The 16,752-nt window shown below is 37.3% G+C and overlaps 1 protein-coding gene across 5 annotated transcripts; it reads left to right on the top strand.

Moving 5' to 3' along the window:
* The first annotated feature begins 2,828 nt into the window (after window positions 1-2,828).
* On the top strand, window positions 2,829-16,266 carry LOC143033986 (TELO2-interacting protein 2-like). Of its 5 annotated transcripts, none has more exons than XM_076199768.1 (9): window positions 2,829-3,041; window positions 5,205-5,351; window positions 6,847-7,483; window positions 7,657-7,779; window positions 8,016-8,183; window positions 9,725-9,855; window positions 12,643-12,730; window positions 15,459-15,581; window positions 16,068-16,266. In XM_076199768.1, exons 3-9 carry the CDS (start codon window positions 6,899-6,901, stop codon window positions 16,254-16,256), a joined length of 1,407 nt encoding a protein of 468 aa, XP_076055883.1. In that variant the 5' UTR covers window positions 2,829-3,041; window positions 5,205-5,351; window positions 6,847-6,898; the 3' UTR covers window positions 16,257-16,266. The 5 variants fall into 5 exon arrangements, with proteins under 5 accessions (XP_076055883.1, XP_076055881.1, XP_076055884.1 ...); XM_076199766.1 differs by having other exon boundaries at window positions 2,829-3,085; XM_076199769.1 differs by lacking the exon at window positions 5,205-5,351.
* Window positions 16,267-16,752: the final 486 nt, after the last annotated feature.

Raw genomic sequence — 16,752 nt, 5'->3', positions numbered from 1 at the left:
GTTATTATCGTCATCATTGTTATTATCGTCATCATTGTTATTATCGTCATCATTGTTATTATCGTCATCATTGTTATTATCGTCATCATTGTTATTATCGTCATTGTTATTATCGTCATCATTGTTATTATCGTCATCATTGTTATCATCATTGTTATCATCGTCATCATTGTTATTATCCTCATCATTGTTATTATCCCCATCATTGTTATTATCGTCATCATTGTTATTATCGTCATCATTGTTATTATCATCATTGTTATTATCGTCATCATTGTTATTATCGTCATCATTGTTATTATCGTCATCATTGTTATTATCGTCATCATTGTTATTATCGTCATCATTGTTATTATCGTCATCATTGTTATTATCATCATTGTTATTATCGTCATCATTGTTATTATCGTCATCATTGTTATTATCGTCATCATTGTTATTATCGTCATCATTGTTATTATCGTCATCATTGTTATTATCGTCATCATTGTTATTGTCGTCATCATTGTTATTATCGTCATCATTGTTATTATCGTCATCATTGTTACTATCGTCATCATTGTTATTATCGTCATCATTGTTATTATTGTCATCATTGTTATTATTGTTATCATTATCATCATTATCATTGTTATAATTATTATCATTGTTATCATTATTATCATTAGAAGCTGAGAGAAATGCGGGAAGTGGAGAAGAATAGAGCAGAGGTGTTTTTTCCCCTCGTGGTCCGGAACTGTTCGAACGCAGGAGACGGTGTCCACGCTACAGCCACATCAGTGACGATACCCAGAGGGAGCTGATGCATCACACACACACGGTGATGTCACCAATTCACCTGAGGTCCGAGGCAAGCAATGGTCGGTGGCTATAACTCAGAGTGGATGCCCTTCCTTACCTCTGCATCGTGGCCAGGATTCGAACGGTCGACGAATCCCGGCGCGGTTACCAGACACGCACTCTACCAACCGACCCACGTTTTTTTTTTTAATACCGAAGTGACAAGGTGTGCAAAGATGGTATGTGGAACAAGGAGGATGAGAGGGACTAGAAGGAAGGGTAGTGAGTGGTGGGATAATGAAGTGAGGATGGTAGTAGAAGAGAAGAAATGAGCATTTGAGGGCTGGTTGCAGAATAGGACTCAGGATGTATATGAGAGATACAAAGAAAAATGAAGAGAAGCAATATATATATATATATATATATATATATATATATATATATATATATATATATATATATATATATGCAAATTAGACAATTTGGAAAAAGAAACTAACGAAGCAGAGCGCTTTCGTATGCAACATCTTCAGTGCAAAAAGCACTTTTTGCACTGAAGATATAATATACGAAAGCGCTCTGCTCCGTTAGTTTCTTTTTCCAAGTGGTCTACTTTGCATAAGTGAACACACGTACCCGTGTTCTTATTAGCATATATATATATATATATATATATATATATATATATATATATATATATATATATATATATATATATATATATATATATATATAAAGGAGGCAAAAGCTAAAATGTATGTAAAATGGGGAGTAGTGTGACATTTTTTTAAGTAATAAAAATATATTTTGAAACGAAGTTAATTAAAAGAAGAAGGGAATGTGAGTCATGCAGATAGGAAAAAATAGAGGGTGAAGAGGGACAGATGTTAAAGGAAGTGAAGGCAGCAAGGGCTGTTGAATGTGGATGAGGATAGAGAGGGACCGACTGTGGCAGTGGGAGGCGCTGAAAGATGACGGTGATGTGAGATTAAGATGGATGACTTGGGGAGAGTTGACACGACACTAACCAATGAGTATGAAGAGGGAGTGTCGATTTACAGATATCAGTGCCGTGTCAGTTCAGTCCCAGTGATATCCGTGACTCTTCAGAGACGTCTGTGCACACATATTCGTAGTGATTCAGTACAGCGTGAAATCAGTGATCTGTAATATGACAAATTTTTCAAACGTGGTGTTGGTAATGATTGCCATAAGTCTTGATGGAGAGGAAGGGGCTGAGCATATGGTGAAGAACAGAAAGTGGGTACTTGAGGCATGGAGGAAAAGAGAAAGTGAAGGATAGTTTACTACTTTGTACAAAGAATTAATTTACGATGAAACAAAAAAATGTTCCAATATTTCAGAATGTCCAACAATTGTTTCAACATACTGCTCAGTAAAACAGAGGCTCACCTAAAGAGGCAAGGCAACCATTGGAGAAAGGCTATAACATCGAGGGAACGTTTAGTATTTTGTTTGAGGTAAAATAATACAAATATTTTCCAGTAGGCTAATTATTGTAATTGTCTACTCAAGTCCATAAATCATACAGAACAGGATAATTTAGCACCAATTCAATAAGTACTCAGCCAAGAAAGAGCGCGAGGGAGATCTTGCTATGTTGAAGGAATAGCCAGCAGCACAAGGAGTACCATATCTCTCCAAGGAAATTCCTTCATCAGAGCGACCTCCAAGCTCTTCAATAGTTTCCACAACTACCTGAAAAACACCACATCCTGCAGAGTAGAAGTATTCAGAAGACGGCTGGATGTCTTCCTACAAGAAATAGAAGACACTTCCCACACCATCCCATAGTAATACGTGGGTCCACTACAACAATCTGGTGCATCGCCTACCACTTCATTGAAGGCAACACGGCCAAGGAGGAAGCAGGGGCAATTCCTGTAGTTGAGGTGAAGACGCCAGGATCTCTATAAGGTAACATAAGGTAAGGTAAGGTGGCAAGTTAGGGAATCTTTACAAAATAATTGTCACCCCTTAGTTTTCATACTCTCACATGTGCTGAGTTTTCAAAGAAAATGAACTTGTAATCAAAACACAATGTAAGATTACACAGTAACAGCTAGTGCAACGCGCGTGAAGACTAATTCAAGTTTATTTAAGTGAAAATGTGAAATTAAATAGACTCGTCACTCTACAATCTATATGTTAAATTCATCTAAAAGAACTTTGATATGTTCGCAAGATATACCTATAACATTCAGAAAACATGTGATGCTTTTCTTCCTTGAGAAGTTGAGGTAAATTTGTAAAATACTACAACATAAGATGATAAGGTGACAAGGTATATATTTTATTTAGTTTTTCCTTAATAAATGTGATGGAGGTGAATGGGATTCTTCTTGAAAATTCTTTAGGTTTTGTAAATAACAATGCCAATGGCAATGTGATGTTGGGAGAAAAGAGTGAAGATAAAGATTTACTCCAGAATTCTTTTACTCATTAAAATAGGCTGTGACTGTCACTGTGTGTCATTTTTTAGTTTTGCATCTAATCATCGTGACATAAGAAACACAGAGAGCAAGACAAGTGATGTTGACATTGCTTTCCAATAAGTATGTGTGATGGGTTAGGTTAGGTAATAATTTAAGGTCAGGTCAGTTAGGTTACACTAGTTTAAGCTTGGTGGGTTAATGTCCTTAAACCAAAAACTAGAAAAAGGAAGGTTAGGATAGGTAATAATTTAAGGTTAAGTCAGGTTACACTAGTTTAAGCTAGGTGGGTTAATGTCTTTAAACCAAATTAGTTTTCGGTAAAATTCCAGAAACTGGCAAGCATGGATATTTAACTTAAACCTTATGTTGTCCAAGGGTTCCTAATTTAAGCTTAGTTAACCTGGAGCAGTGGATAATGTTCCTGCCTTAGAATGCAGAAGGCCTTGGTTCAATCCCCAGTAAGTGCAAAAAGTACTTTCATGGCTTTCCAACCCCTCTCTACAACAGCGGACATCAGAGGTGTGGTAGATCAGCGTCGCATATACTGTATATGCTAGCACCTAATCAATACGACTGAGCTGATTACACTGAATTCAGACTTCATTCACAACCACTACCATTCCAACATACCAAAAATCACTTCACATGCACCTCTCACTATACAACCTTGTCAAACACAAACCACCATGGTGAGTTACAGAGGCTGCATGTCCCTCAGGCGACCTCAGTGGAGATCCATCTCAGTTGCGTCAATATGGATGGAATAACTTGAAACATACTTTCAAGCCTAACCTAAAGATTCCATAGAAAAAAGAATGGGTATTTCATATGCAAAAAAAAAGAAAAAAGCGAAAAGGACATTTGCTTGTTACTGGAACAGAACCTAGTTTTCTTAATCTAGAACAGGGGTGCAGTGCTGTCAAAGGTTACCAGACTGCTGTAGCTCACCAGACTGCTGCTCCGGCACTTCTGCAAATTAGTTATTCATCTTATACCCTTTTTACTTGCATTAAAATTTTTATCTATTTTTTTTATGGCAAAATATATATATTTCAGATTGTATATATATAGTTTCAGACTGTATATATTTCAGACTATATATATATATATTTCAGAATGTATGTATATATTTCAGACTATATAGAAACATGATAATGATGGCAGGCTTTGTCAGGCCCTTCAGAGCTCTGGCACCTATTAAAATTGGCACTGCACCCTTGGTCTAGAAATCAAATAATCTTTTTATTGTTTCTAATGATATATTACTATAATGTATTCTTATAAAAAGTAGATCTTGGAGAGATAGAGAAATGGCAAACCTGATAACCATCTGAAACCATATATTTACCCTTGTTTTCCTAGTGTGCATATAGAGATTTTGTTTTGTTTTGTTTTGCTTTTAAGATTTTTCTGGCAATGTTTTCTAAACACAAAATTGGTATAGACAGATTATAATGTATTCCATGTTTTATGGCAAGACATAAAGTTTTATACAAAGGGCAGTGTAGAGGTGTTGGAATGGAGGGCAAGTAGGTCGTGCTTGCCAGAACATCAGAAAGAACTTACCAAGAATATAGTAACCTTGGAGTTGCAAAGTATCTCAAACCACACAACTTCACAAATTTGTTGCCTTGTAATGATATAGAGTAAATGCATGCCTTTCATGTAAGAATATAGTAATTTACTGGTTAATACATATTGCCAATTATTGGTTTCAAACTTCTACCATACCAATATAAATACCAATAATAGTATATGAAATTGAATTATGTTATTTTCACCGTAGAATAATTTTAAATTACTTTGCTATTTTCATAATTTGGGAATTGTAGCTTATCCAGCAATCTTAAGTAGCACTGTCTCCCAGTAATGAGTGGACAAGAGTTTTTTTGATTTGTTGACTTGATGAATGGGTTGGTTTGAGATTGAGTAATACAATTGTTAATAATGTTGGCATCACTATGGCAGTTTCTGGTAAGAATTCACCTGAAGCATAAATCAGCATTATCTTCAATTGGGGGCAAACATCAGGGAGCACGTTGCTTCACTCACATGCTGGTGCCAGTCCCCATGGTGTCTGAGCAAGCTCCCATGCAGTCATCCTTCCCATTCCAGGTAACTCTTGACAGGTTCAATCAAGTTGAACCAGCCGTGAATTTTGGGGGCGTCCCTTTCATCTCCTCCATTGATTATTCCATATTTGATATTCACTTTATATAATTTTTCCCTGATGCAGTAAACTCTTGTCAGCATGAACCACATTTATCCAAATTTTGCATTAACCAAATGCCTTGTACCATCCAAACAAGTCTCTGATATGCTGAACTCTAGTTTAACATTTATATAGTGATGAGTGAGCCATTTGAACAATCCTCTTGTACATTGACCCCTAGTGAGGCAAACAGTAGGTTGGCCAATCATGCACAGCTCAGTAATATAAACATACTTTGTAATTTATTCTGTTCATATTAAGTGGCACTTCTGTTTTTATTTGGTTGCCACCAGGCTATCTTATTCATATCTGATATACTTTCAGTAGGAAAAGGGTTAATTTGACTATGGAAGGTTTTTCTTATCTGAATAGAATCACCTAGCCAGGAACAGAATAATTATTGTTGCCTCAGAATTTACTGACTAGAAACCTGTCTCCACAGTGGCTGGCGATGGTCCTTGAGTCTTTCCATAGATCTTTCTGAGAAAGGACTTTGGACTGTTGTCTGTGTTGTGTTAGTGTGGGACTGTTTCTTTATCACCACTTTGTACTAATAGGAGGAAAGTAGTTGCCAGTTGTCAATTTTCCTTATATGAAAAAATGGTGGAAATATAGTTAAAGTTTAGAGATCTTAGGCCCAGTCCAGAGATTGAGTGTCAACCTCTTAAGGCTTCACCACTAGATGGAAGTGAGGTGGTGGATTGATTTTGAAGACATGCAGCAGAAAGATGATTCTTTCAGTCATCCATCTTGCAGAACAAGCACCAGCAGATACCATTCATTGGTCTTAGAGCTAAGATAAAACATACAAGTTACATTAGACTATTACATATATATATATATATATATATATATATTATATATATGTATATATATGTATATATATATATATATATATATATATATATATATATATATATATATGAGAATGGTAACAAAGGACAACAATTGGTATTTGCAAGTGGTGGTTTTGTAGTCATTCTAGATAGACAACAGAGAATCGTCACCCTGCCACCCATCCAAAACTTGTCAACACCCTGAACTCCATCTGTGAATGCAACCTTAGGGACTGAGCATTCACTTTCCAAACTAGGACCAAAATCTCCCTCTGTCAACGACTGTATTTTTGCCACTTTTTCATAAAAGAGCCAACAATCACTGACTGCTCCCTTCATCTTCCTGTTATATAAGCTGGCGACATAGAAATAGCCCCACATTAACTCAGCATGTGCAATAGTCCAAATTTCTTCCCAGAGAGATTGATGGGAGGGCTGGAGAACTGTTACTTGTCATTATGGGGCTATGAGTTTTTAGTCTGAAATTTTATGCAAAAATTACTATTAATATTAATGATAATAGCATGTATACCTTTTAATTCATGGAATTTATTTTTTTCAGCTTCCTCTCATAAACTGTCTTGAAATTAAAGCTGCTGATACATCAAATAACAATGGAGGAAACTTTGTCAGTTATTGAGGGGCTTAGTTCGAGTCCTCCAAAGTTTGATGGCAACACTGTTTCTAAGACAGTTTCCAGTATCATCTGTCAAACTGAAATTCCAAAATTTGAGCAGTCAGAGGATGCACCATATTCAAAGGAGGACTTCATTGGAGTTCCTGAGAAAGCAGAGCAGAATCTGCAGTATTTGGACAAGTTATTGGAGTGCCTTGAAGCCTTAAATGGAAAAGGATATTATGATCTTATGTTTATGAAAACCATTACATTGAAGTGTGTGTTGATTTGTGGTGAATTCAGTGATGAAAACCAATACTGGGTAAGCCAGAAATGTGCAAAATTAAGTAAACACATCATGGAAACTCTTTGTCAAATTTATGGTTGTAAACTGCCTTGTGAAATCCTGACCAGAACTCATACAAATCAGATAGGTCAGAAAAGTGAGGCAGTGAATGATGTGAATAATCCAAACCTACTTGTGCCAGTAATGCAGAATTTATCATGCAAGTTGAATAAAAAGGAATGGAAAAAATATCCCTCTTGCAAATCGATTTACTGGTGGATTTTACAACAACTATACGTAAGTAGAGTGAGAAATACATGTGATGAAATACATGTTTGAATTTCTTATGAATTTTTTGGCTCCTAAAGATTCCTGGATTTATTTAGATGAAGCATTTTAAAATGGATTTCGGTAACATGTCACCAAGAGTGATGGATTGTATAGATTCTTGATACTGTATACTGTTTCAGCATGAGCAGTTGGGGGATCACCTGGCTTACCTTCTCCCGCCTGCACTTTTCATAACTGATGACTGGGAAGTTTGCCACAAGGTGTTTGGTCTCAAATGTTTGCAGCACATTGTAAACAATGCAGTAAGTATTTTGACTGTATTTTGTCAAGTAATGTTAGTATTACTGTAGATTTATTAAGGTATAAAAAAAGACTACCAAAAACTGAATGAAAAGAATTAAAGAAAATGTAATTCAACTGTTATGTTCAAAATACCCTAACTTTTCAACCATTGAGTTATTTCCTTATTTAAGCCATTCATTTTTAGTTATAAATTATGAAGTATGTCTGGGGAATATATAATTTCTTCTGCTTCCAGCCAGGTGGAGATTTTAGGATGTTTGGGAGGGCAGAAGTGGTACAGGATGCTCTCAACCCCCTCCTGTACTCTCGGGAACCTGATGTACTGGAAATCTTGTACCCAGTGGCTCTCAAAGTTGCCACCTTGCTTGATGAAGACCCTAGAGATAGGAATGGTCTTAAAGCTGTAAGTTTAATTTTCTTATTGTGATTAAGGAGGGAATGGGGTGGATGGGGGTGGAGTATGTGGGGATGGAATGGGTGGGAGTGGTATTTAAGTCTATGTTTTTTGGCTACCTCCCTTGTAAGGGGGAAGAAAGCCTTTGATATATATATGTATATATGTATGATTAATGATATTCCAAAGGTAGAGCAACATCAAATATTCATGCAGGTATAATAATAGATCTTAAAAAATTGGTCACATGGTTAGCGAAATGGGAAATGGATTTCAGTATCTCAAAGTGCAGTGCATTAAATGTAGGTTTACACAACCCAGAAAGTAGATATAGCTTAGATAACATCTTTTTAGAGAAAACAGAGTGTAAGAAAGACTTGGGAATTAAGTGAAGCTTAGTTGAAGGGGAGGGGAGAGTTTGAGATTAGGAGTGTGGTGATGAAGGTTGTCAGGAGTGATGAGTTGGTGAGGGAATAAAAAAGTGGCTCTGCTGGTAAGTGATGAGATAGGGAAGTGTGTGGTGGAGTGGAAGGAAATGTTTTTAATGTTAGTGTGGGTGAAGGTGAAACTGGGATGAGAGATGTTTAATCTTATGAGTGAGTATGGTCCTAGTAGCGAGAAAGGTAAAGAAGAGAGGCTTTTTTGGGTAGATTTATATGAATGTTTAGAGTTTTGGGAGGAATGTAAATATAGTTGTGTTGGGGACCTCATTGCTAGAATAGGGGATGAGCCAATAGATGAAGTAGTAGGGAAGTTTGGGATGCCAGGTAAGAACTATAATGGAGAAAAGATGTTGGAGATGTGTATAGAAACAGAGTTAATGACACAGTATTTAAGAAGAGAATTGAGCATAAGTATACATGTGAATGGGTGGTTAATGGGTTATTAATGGACTATGTAATGGTACCTAAAGGAAGGATTGAAAAAGTTCTGGACATTAACTTTTTCAGGGAGAGTGGGTTATTGTCAGATAATTTTTTGGTGGAATGGAAATTGAGAGTGAACCAAAAGGGTGAGATGGGTCACTGTTGTGATTGTGCTGTGTCTTGCTGCATTGCTTCCGATCTGGGAAGTGGATAGGAGACAAGGATGACTCTTCATTCTCAAGGAGCTAAGATAAGAGGTAAGCAAGGGGGGTGGATAGGAGTGGAATGGGTGGGAGTAGGTGTGTGCCTTTGACTTCTTAACTACCTCCCATATAAGGGGGAAGAAGCTGTTGGTATATATATATATATATATATATATATATATATATATATATATATATATATATATATATATATATATATATATATATATATATATATATGCATATGCACTACAGTAAAGCTTCAACAAAGGAAAAAATAATAATAGATTTTAAAGAATATTTAAAAATTAATGATATTCAAGAAAGTGGGTAGTGGAGGGGTGTAGAGTGTATTCAGGGATGGAATGGGTGGAAATGATTTTATGCCTTTTCCTTTTTGGCTACCTCCCTTGTAAGGGGGAAAAAGCCTTGGTATATGTATGTATATACCATAGCAATAATCCAAAAATTATTTTTGCAGGAAACACATCTTGATGTAGTTGCCCAGGCTCTGTTGAGGGATATGGCTTATGAACACAAGATTTTGCTGAGAACAATTTATGCCAATGCCCTTCCACAAGTTTTACTAGCTCAAGGAGTAGGGGCAATAAGGTGAGGAGGACGGAACTTTTTTCATTTCAATTTTTTTTTTTCTTTGGAAGAAGTAAAATTTTCTCAAATATTGAATAAGACGTTGTACTGTTTAGTTACGGAATACGGAATTGATTAATGTAAGTGATACTAATTGTAATATTTTCTGTTTAGATTTTGCTTTTGTTTAGTAAGAATAGTTTCAGTGTCTATCAGTGCCCACTATTTGAGTTAGACACAACCCTATACACCTCAGTAGTTATGTGGGTTAACATCTCATATGATTTTGGGAATACAGGTAGTTCTCGATATATGCGACTTCGATATATGCGAATTCGCATATATGCGATTCAAGAATTTGCACCCCTTTTCGATATGTGCGGGGATATATTCGAAGATATGCGATTTGACCTAAAAAAAAAAAAAAAAAAAAATAGTCGCGGCCAATTATTTTTTTCAAAATACCTATTATATATTTGAAGTTGGTGCGCATAAAGCCGTGTGGTAACACTGGCTGCATCAGCTAGGTAGAGCTGGCATCACTGCGGCGTTATCACAACAACAACACCGGCAGCTGTACAGACGGCATCGTCTTAGGCATCCTTCCTGTTTCATAGGCCAAACCATTGTCTTTCTGCAGGTAATTAAGCTTTTTTGATACACAAATTAATTATTTTTTTCACAAACAAATAAATTATTTTTTTCACAAACAAATAAATTTTTTATACTTATTACTGCCCCAATTAATTTCGTCAATTTTCACTCTCTGCAAGAATTATCGTTTATTCTCCGCACTGGATATACTCTAAGCAGTAAGCCTGCCTGTGTATCTCCAGAGCACATCAACAGTCAGTTTAAGCGTAGCAAGCAGTCTGAAATGTGAATTGTAAACAGACTGATTTTTCAAACAGCTGAAGAAAATACGCTTGGCGAAATAAGTGATGTTTACGGTAGCGTCTTTTCCCGAGGAAGCATTGTTACAAACTTCACATGATGAAGAAGACCCCGATGAGCCTGCACCACTCAGCCCCTAATCCATTGCCTTGTGCTAAAATGTATGTAAACATATATAAGATGCAGTATGTAAGCCCTTTGCCAAAATAAAATATGTAAAAAAAAAAAAAAAAAAAAAAATCAATCAATCCGAGTTGAGAACGTATCCCCCTTTTTCCCATAGGTTCAATAGTTCGATATATGCGAATTCGTTATATGCGGGGGGTCCGCGGAACGGAACCCCCGCATATAACGAGAACTACCTGTACATACATATTTTGGCTGGGCGGGTTAGGGCGTCATTACTTGCGGCGAAGGTCGAGGTGAGGGCGGTTCGAATCCTGCCACCAGTGAAGCTGAACCAAGGGCATGGTTCATTAAATTCCATGCTACAAAGGCCTCTGTGAGGGGCACCATCCTAGCCTCCCGATAGGGGGGAGTGTGTGACGTTAAACCATATCATCATCATCATCTTCATAGGTCTACAAGGGACCTTATATCCTTGAGCTTACTCATAAAGGCTGATAGGTAGAAATCAAAAGAGGAAGTATATCAGAAATAGGTGTTAATCCAACTGAACCTTAAAACTCGAAACTACATGCCACTTCTGGAGTAATTTATTTCCACTCACTGACTTCGTGTGTGGCAATTTTTTTTTCCCAACAAAACCTTTACAATGTTTTGTTCATTAGAGCTTTCTCAAGTACACAGATTGAGATTATAAACTATGTATATACAGGTATATATTATGTCCTGGGATGGGGGGTGAGGTAGTGTGTGTGAGCAAAATTTTGACGCAGCCCGAAGGGATTTCTCCCCGTCCTCTCCTTTATATGGGGGGACGGAGAGGGGGGTCGCCGATTTAATGAAGCGGCCTTGCTGTAGATGTGCTGTGTCTTGCGACACTGCTTCTGACCCAGGGCAGTGGACAGGGTGCAGGGATGACTCGTCATCTAGGAGGTGCTAAGATGGGAGTGAGGGTGGAGGGGTGTGGAGTGTTTTTAGGGATGGAATGGGTGGGAATGATTTTATGCCTTTTCCTTTTTGGCTACCTTACTAGTAAGGGGGAAAAAGCCTTGGTATATGTATGTATGTATGTCCTGGAGGAACAGGAGGCTGATATTTTTAAAATATGGGGGCAAACGATCATGGTCCAGCAGATGGTGAATAAATGAGCATGACGAATGGTGATCAAATAACCATAGCCCAAGAAATGGTCATCATTTGATTGTGATCCAACAGATGAATAGTACATATCTGGGATGGACCATCTTGTCATTGTAGTTGTATAGGAAGCCCTTATCTCTTTGATAGGTTCTGTGTGTTTTCCTTGTGCATGTGGAGAACGTTCATGTAAAGGCTTCTTGTCCTTGACATTAAAACAAAACTTTTGAAAGTGGTAGCTACTAACGAATATAATAGAGGAAGAGAAAACACTGTGTAAAGCTTTATTTGTAAATGTTTTTATCTTCTCTCTCTCTCTCTCTCTCTGTATGTATATATGTATATCATTGTGTTGGATAACCCTTCCTTCATGAGGTGCTAAGATGGGGAAAAAGTAAATGGATTCTTGGATTAGTGTGGATTGAGTGAAGAGTGGATATATACTTTGACTTAGCCTACTTCCTTATGGAGGGGAAGTGGCCTTTTGGTATATTTATGCATGTGTTACTTATACTTTAGGGATATATATAGAAAGTACCTACCATTGGTCATCATCTTTGTTCTTTCTCTAAATTAATGAAAATTAAGAGAAATGGACCTTAAATCTTACAGTTAGAAATATTTAGTAAGAAGATGTATGTAATGTTTCAGGTGGAGTAAGGATGTTATCTCCATTTGTGCTGACTACTTGGCCACTATAGATGACAGTAAAGAATCTAGTCGGCTGAATATTCTCAGAGTGAGTACCTTTAAATGATGTTTACATGTGCTTGATGTACATTAGAAGAACACATTACACAAACATATTTGTGCCCCCATGCTTGGAGGGGTGTTGAGTGTATTCACAGATGGAATGGGTGGGAATGATATTATGCCTTTTCCTTTTTGGCTACCTCCCTTGTAAGGGGGAAAAAGCCTTGGTATATATATGTATAAATGTATATACTAAGGGCTTTTTCCTCCTACATTGTACATAATATACAGTGCTGAATTGGAGCTATGCTCATGGGGTCCCATCTCTGTGTTACAATTGATCAAACTCCTTTAAATTTATTTATGTTGTCTGTGGGAGGTTCTTAGTACTTTTGCCAGCCATTGTGGGGCTGTAGGTATTCCACTTAGTGAAACTTGAGGTAGTGACGGCTTGATTTTCTTTCTTCAGTCTCTCAGAATCGGCCACAAGTGCAGTGTCATCTACAAACGTCAATTGGTTCAAATGCTAACAACTGTAACAATGACATCCTTATCATTCTAGTGAAATACCACTCTTGTGTTCATCAGCAGCCTATATGTCTCTCTGATTATTCTGCTAATGTATTTTTCTGGCTGCAAAGTCATAAATAAGACCTTCAGACCCTTTTCCTTTACCTTGTTTGTATGTCTCCTCCCTTAGTTCTGCATTTGCCACATTAAATTCAAGGGCAAGGAAGCTCACTGGCTGAGCGGGTTAGGGTGTTGTTACTTGGAGCGAAGGTCGAGGGGATGACGGTTCGAATCCTGCCCCCAGCGAAGTTGAACCAAGGGCATGGTTCATTAAATTCCATGCTACAAAGCCCTCTGTGAGGGACACTGTCCTAACCTTCCGATAGGGGGGAGTTTGTGACGTTAACCCATGTCATCATCAAATTCAAGGGCTATATAATCATTATTGCCTATAGGACACTGATGTTTAGTATTCAGTCACATCAGGTTCTTTTATTAAGGTAGGTTAATGTTTTGTTAGTGTATCTTTGTTACTATGTTTTCCATATTTCCTAGGTAACTAGTGACTGCCAATAGGTTGGCTCACAAATCATTTGAGGAAGATGTTGGTAAAGTGAGAATATAATAAAAATACATACATACATATACATATACCAAGGCTTTTTCCTCCTTACTAGGGAGGTAGCCAAAAAGGAAAAGGCATAAAATCATTCCCACCCATTCCATCCCTGAAAACACTCCACACCCCTCCACCCTCCCTCCCATCTTAGCATAAATAATAATAATAATAAAAGGTTTATTTCAATAGCAGTAGTACACTGACAATGATACAATGCAAAAGCTGATTAAAAAAAAAAAAATTAGAGTATATACATGGTACAAGTTTACATAGAGTTGATTATGTGCACAATGGATGGGATGGCACTGTTTTTGTAGCGGTCAGTCCTTGGCACTTTAATTGGTACGAGCCTATTTCTGTGTCTAGTGGGATTGCTCTGTGATTCATCACTTCCACTTGTATTCCATTTCTTCTATTCTTTTTTTTATGTAAATGTGAGAAATTTGCTCTGTGATTCATCACTTCCACTTGTATTCCATTCTTTCTATTCTTTTTTTATGTAAATGTGAGGAATTTGAGAAGCGAAGAGCAGTAGAGTTTCAAATGCTAACAAAAATGTAACACTGTACACTATTGATTAGAAGATCCAGAATTTTGTAATGGAAGCAAGAAGCAATAAAGGGCCCAGATCCCAGCCCCCAGCCTCTGCAGTTGTGCATCTGGTCTTTTTTGGGGAATGATAGATTAAATCAATCCATTACCCCAGGTCTCTCTTGTAGGAGACCCACTACTCCCAAGTGACTGGCAATGGATGGATCCATAGGTTACTTAGGGAAGAAATACTGTGTTGCTGTCTAGGGGTTGATAGTGTGGGGTATTATAAGATGATTTGTTCGTTGTCTTCTGTGTGGTGATTGTAACTTGGGCAGTTTGGTTCTGTGGGTAGGTCTAGTCTATGTTGATACCGTTTTAATGATGGTGTCCTGAACATAAGTATGGCAATGTGGTTCTTACTTCTCTTGAGAAGGATTTTTCTGTGGGGTTCATGTCTAGGGATGCCGGTGAAGTATTGAGTTTGGTGGTCTGACTTGAAGAGCTTATTTAGTGATATGGGTATGAATGTATTTAACTAATTGTAGTATACAGGAAAGGTGCAACACTTGTTGGGTCCCATCTCCTAGTCTCCAGTTTACTGTACTTAGCCTCAAATTCATGTACATTTCCATTTTAGTAAAATATCCTTGATTTCCAATGATCACATATATCTTTGAAGTTCATGTTTTGTTCCAGCTTGTGCTATATCACCTATTAAGCTATTCCAAGCATTTATGCATCTATATGGAGTGTATTCAGGGATGGAATGGGTGGGAATGATTTTATGCCTTTTTCTTTTTGGCTACCCCCCTTGTAAGGGGGAAAAAGCCTTGGTATATGTATGTATGTATGTATATGGAAAACTGTGCTTTGCAGTTTTTTGGTCACACTATATGTAGCCATTAGTTAATCCTATGGCTTCCTGCCTTTATCCATACAGCTGAATGAAATTTTCTTGCATCAGACAGAATAGATATACAAGAAAAGTAGTCAAAAGGTTCATCGAAATAGCTGTAAACCCCTTTGCTTCTTGGGGTTTCCCCCTTTGCTGAATAAAACTAGGGTTAAGACTGATGAGCAAAACTTACATTTTTTGTCTCGTATTTCTCAGGCTCTGCAGACATACATTCAGAAGTGTTGGCCAATGATACATCTTGATGCTGAGAAAATTCTGAACTCGATTGTGTGTCTTGTGTATGATGTCACCCTTCCAGACAGCTCCGTTGAAGAAAAGGTAGGATACAAAGCCTGCATTAGAAATTGTATGCATACACATATATATATTTTTGAGTGATGGTGGAGAAAGGCCCTTTCTGCTTGTAAGGGATATTAAAAAGGATCATGAAAAAGTGTATAATTTAGCTTAGAAATTGTGTCACCAGATAATATAGCTACTCATTTACACTAGAGTAGGGGTTCTCAAATTTTTTTGGCTGTGATCACACAAATTACTGTGATAGATTCGCAACCCACTCCCCCAGCAATAAAGCATTTCTGACTATCACAGTGACACATTTCCCTGTCTCTGTGGAAGGAAGGAGGAGGATTTGTAGGATCTCATGACCCCTCAAAATTATTTCAGGATCACCATTTTGAGAACCTCTGCTCTAGACAATGTATTTTTGGAGTGTGATGTGTCATGAATGCTTCACATAAGCCAGTGTTAACCCGTCATATAGTACAAGTTGAAGTATAATCGTATTTTCTTTTTACTTGACAGTATCAGAAAGCTCTACTAGCTGAAGTGGAACTTGTGTTTAAGCTATTGTATGCAGCAGCTCCATCTACTGTTCAGCGTCTCTGCCTAGGATTGGATTCTCTTGCCACTCATGCTAAATGCCAGCAGTTCCTCAAGAAGCTTATTAACTATATAAGTAGTCAAGAAGAAGAAATGAAGAATGCCAAGTGATATCACTGAATAGTATTTTATTACCCTATTCAAATTGTGAAGCAAGTAAATACCTGGTTGGAATAAAAAATAATGAAAATTGGAATTTTGGAATGAATACAAAGAGAAGGTTATAGAAAAAGATTATAACCATGACAATGTATTGAGCAGAGACTTGGAGTGCAAGGGAGGGAGAGAGGGCAATGGGTGGGAAATAGGGATAACCCTTCATCCTCAAGGAGCTAAGATGAGAGTGAAGAAAAGATGGTGGATTGGAGTGGGTATATGCTTTTTGACTTGGCTCCCTCCCTTAAAATGGAGGAAAAAGCCCTTGGTATACAGATAGATATATATTTGCATACATTTTTTGGGTATAGTCCTCATAAACAATTTCTATTAGATACCAAAGCACATGTGGCATCAGTGATTTCAAGGGAACTTTCTCCAACTTTCTGTATCTACTCTTTTCTTCAGAGTCCAAAATCTCCAGAAAAAATTAAAAAGGTGTCAGAATGTT

The sequence above is a fragment of the Oratosquilla oratoria genome, chromosome 16 (assembly GCF_046742065.1).
Source record: "Oratosquilla oratoria isolate Oo_2021 chromosome 16, ASM4674206v1, whole genome shotgun sequence".
Classification (NCBI taxonomy): domain Eukaryota; kingdom Metazoa; phylum Arthropoda; class Malacostraca; order Stomatopoda; family Squillidae; genus Oratosquilla; species Oratosquilla oratoria.
The sequence above is the reverse complement of the archived record's forward strand: the minus strand, read 5'-3'. Positions and strand labels throughout refer to the sequence as shown.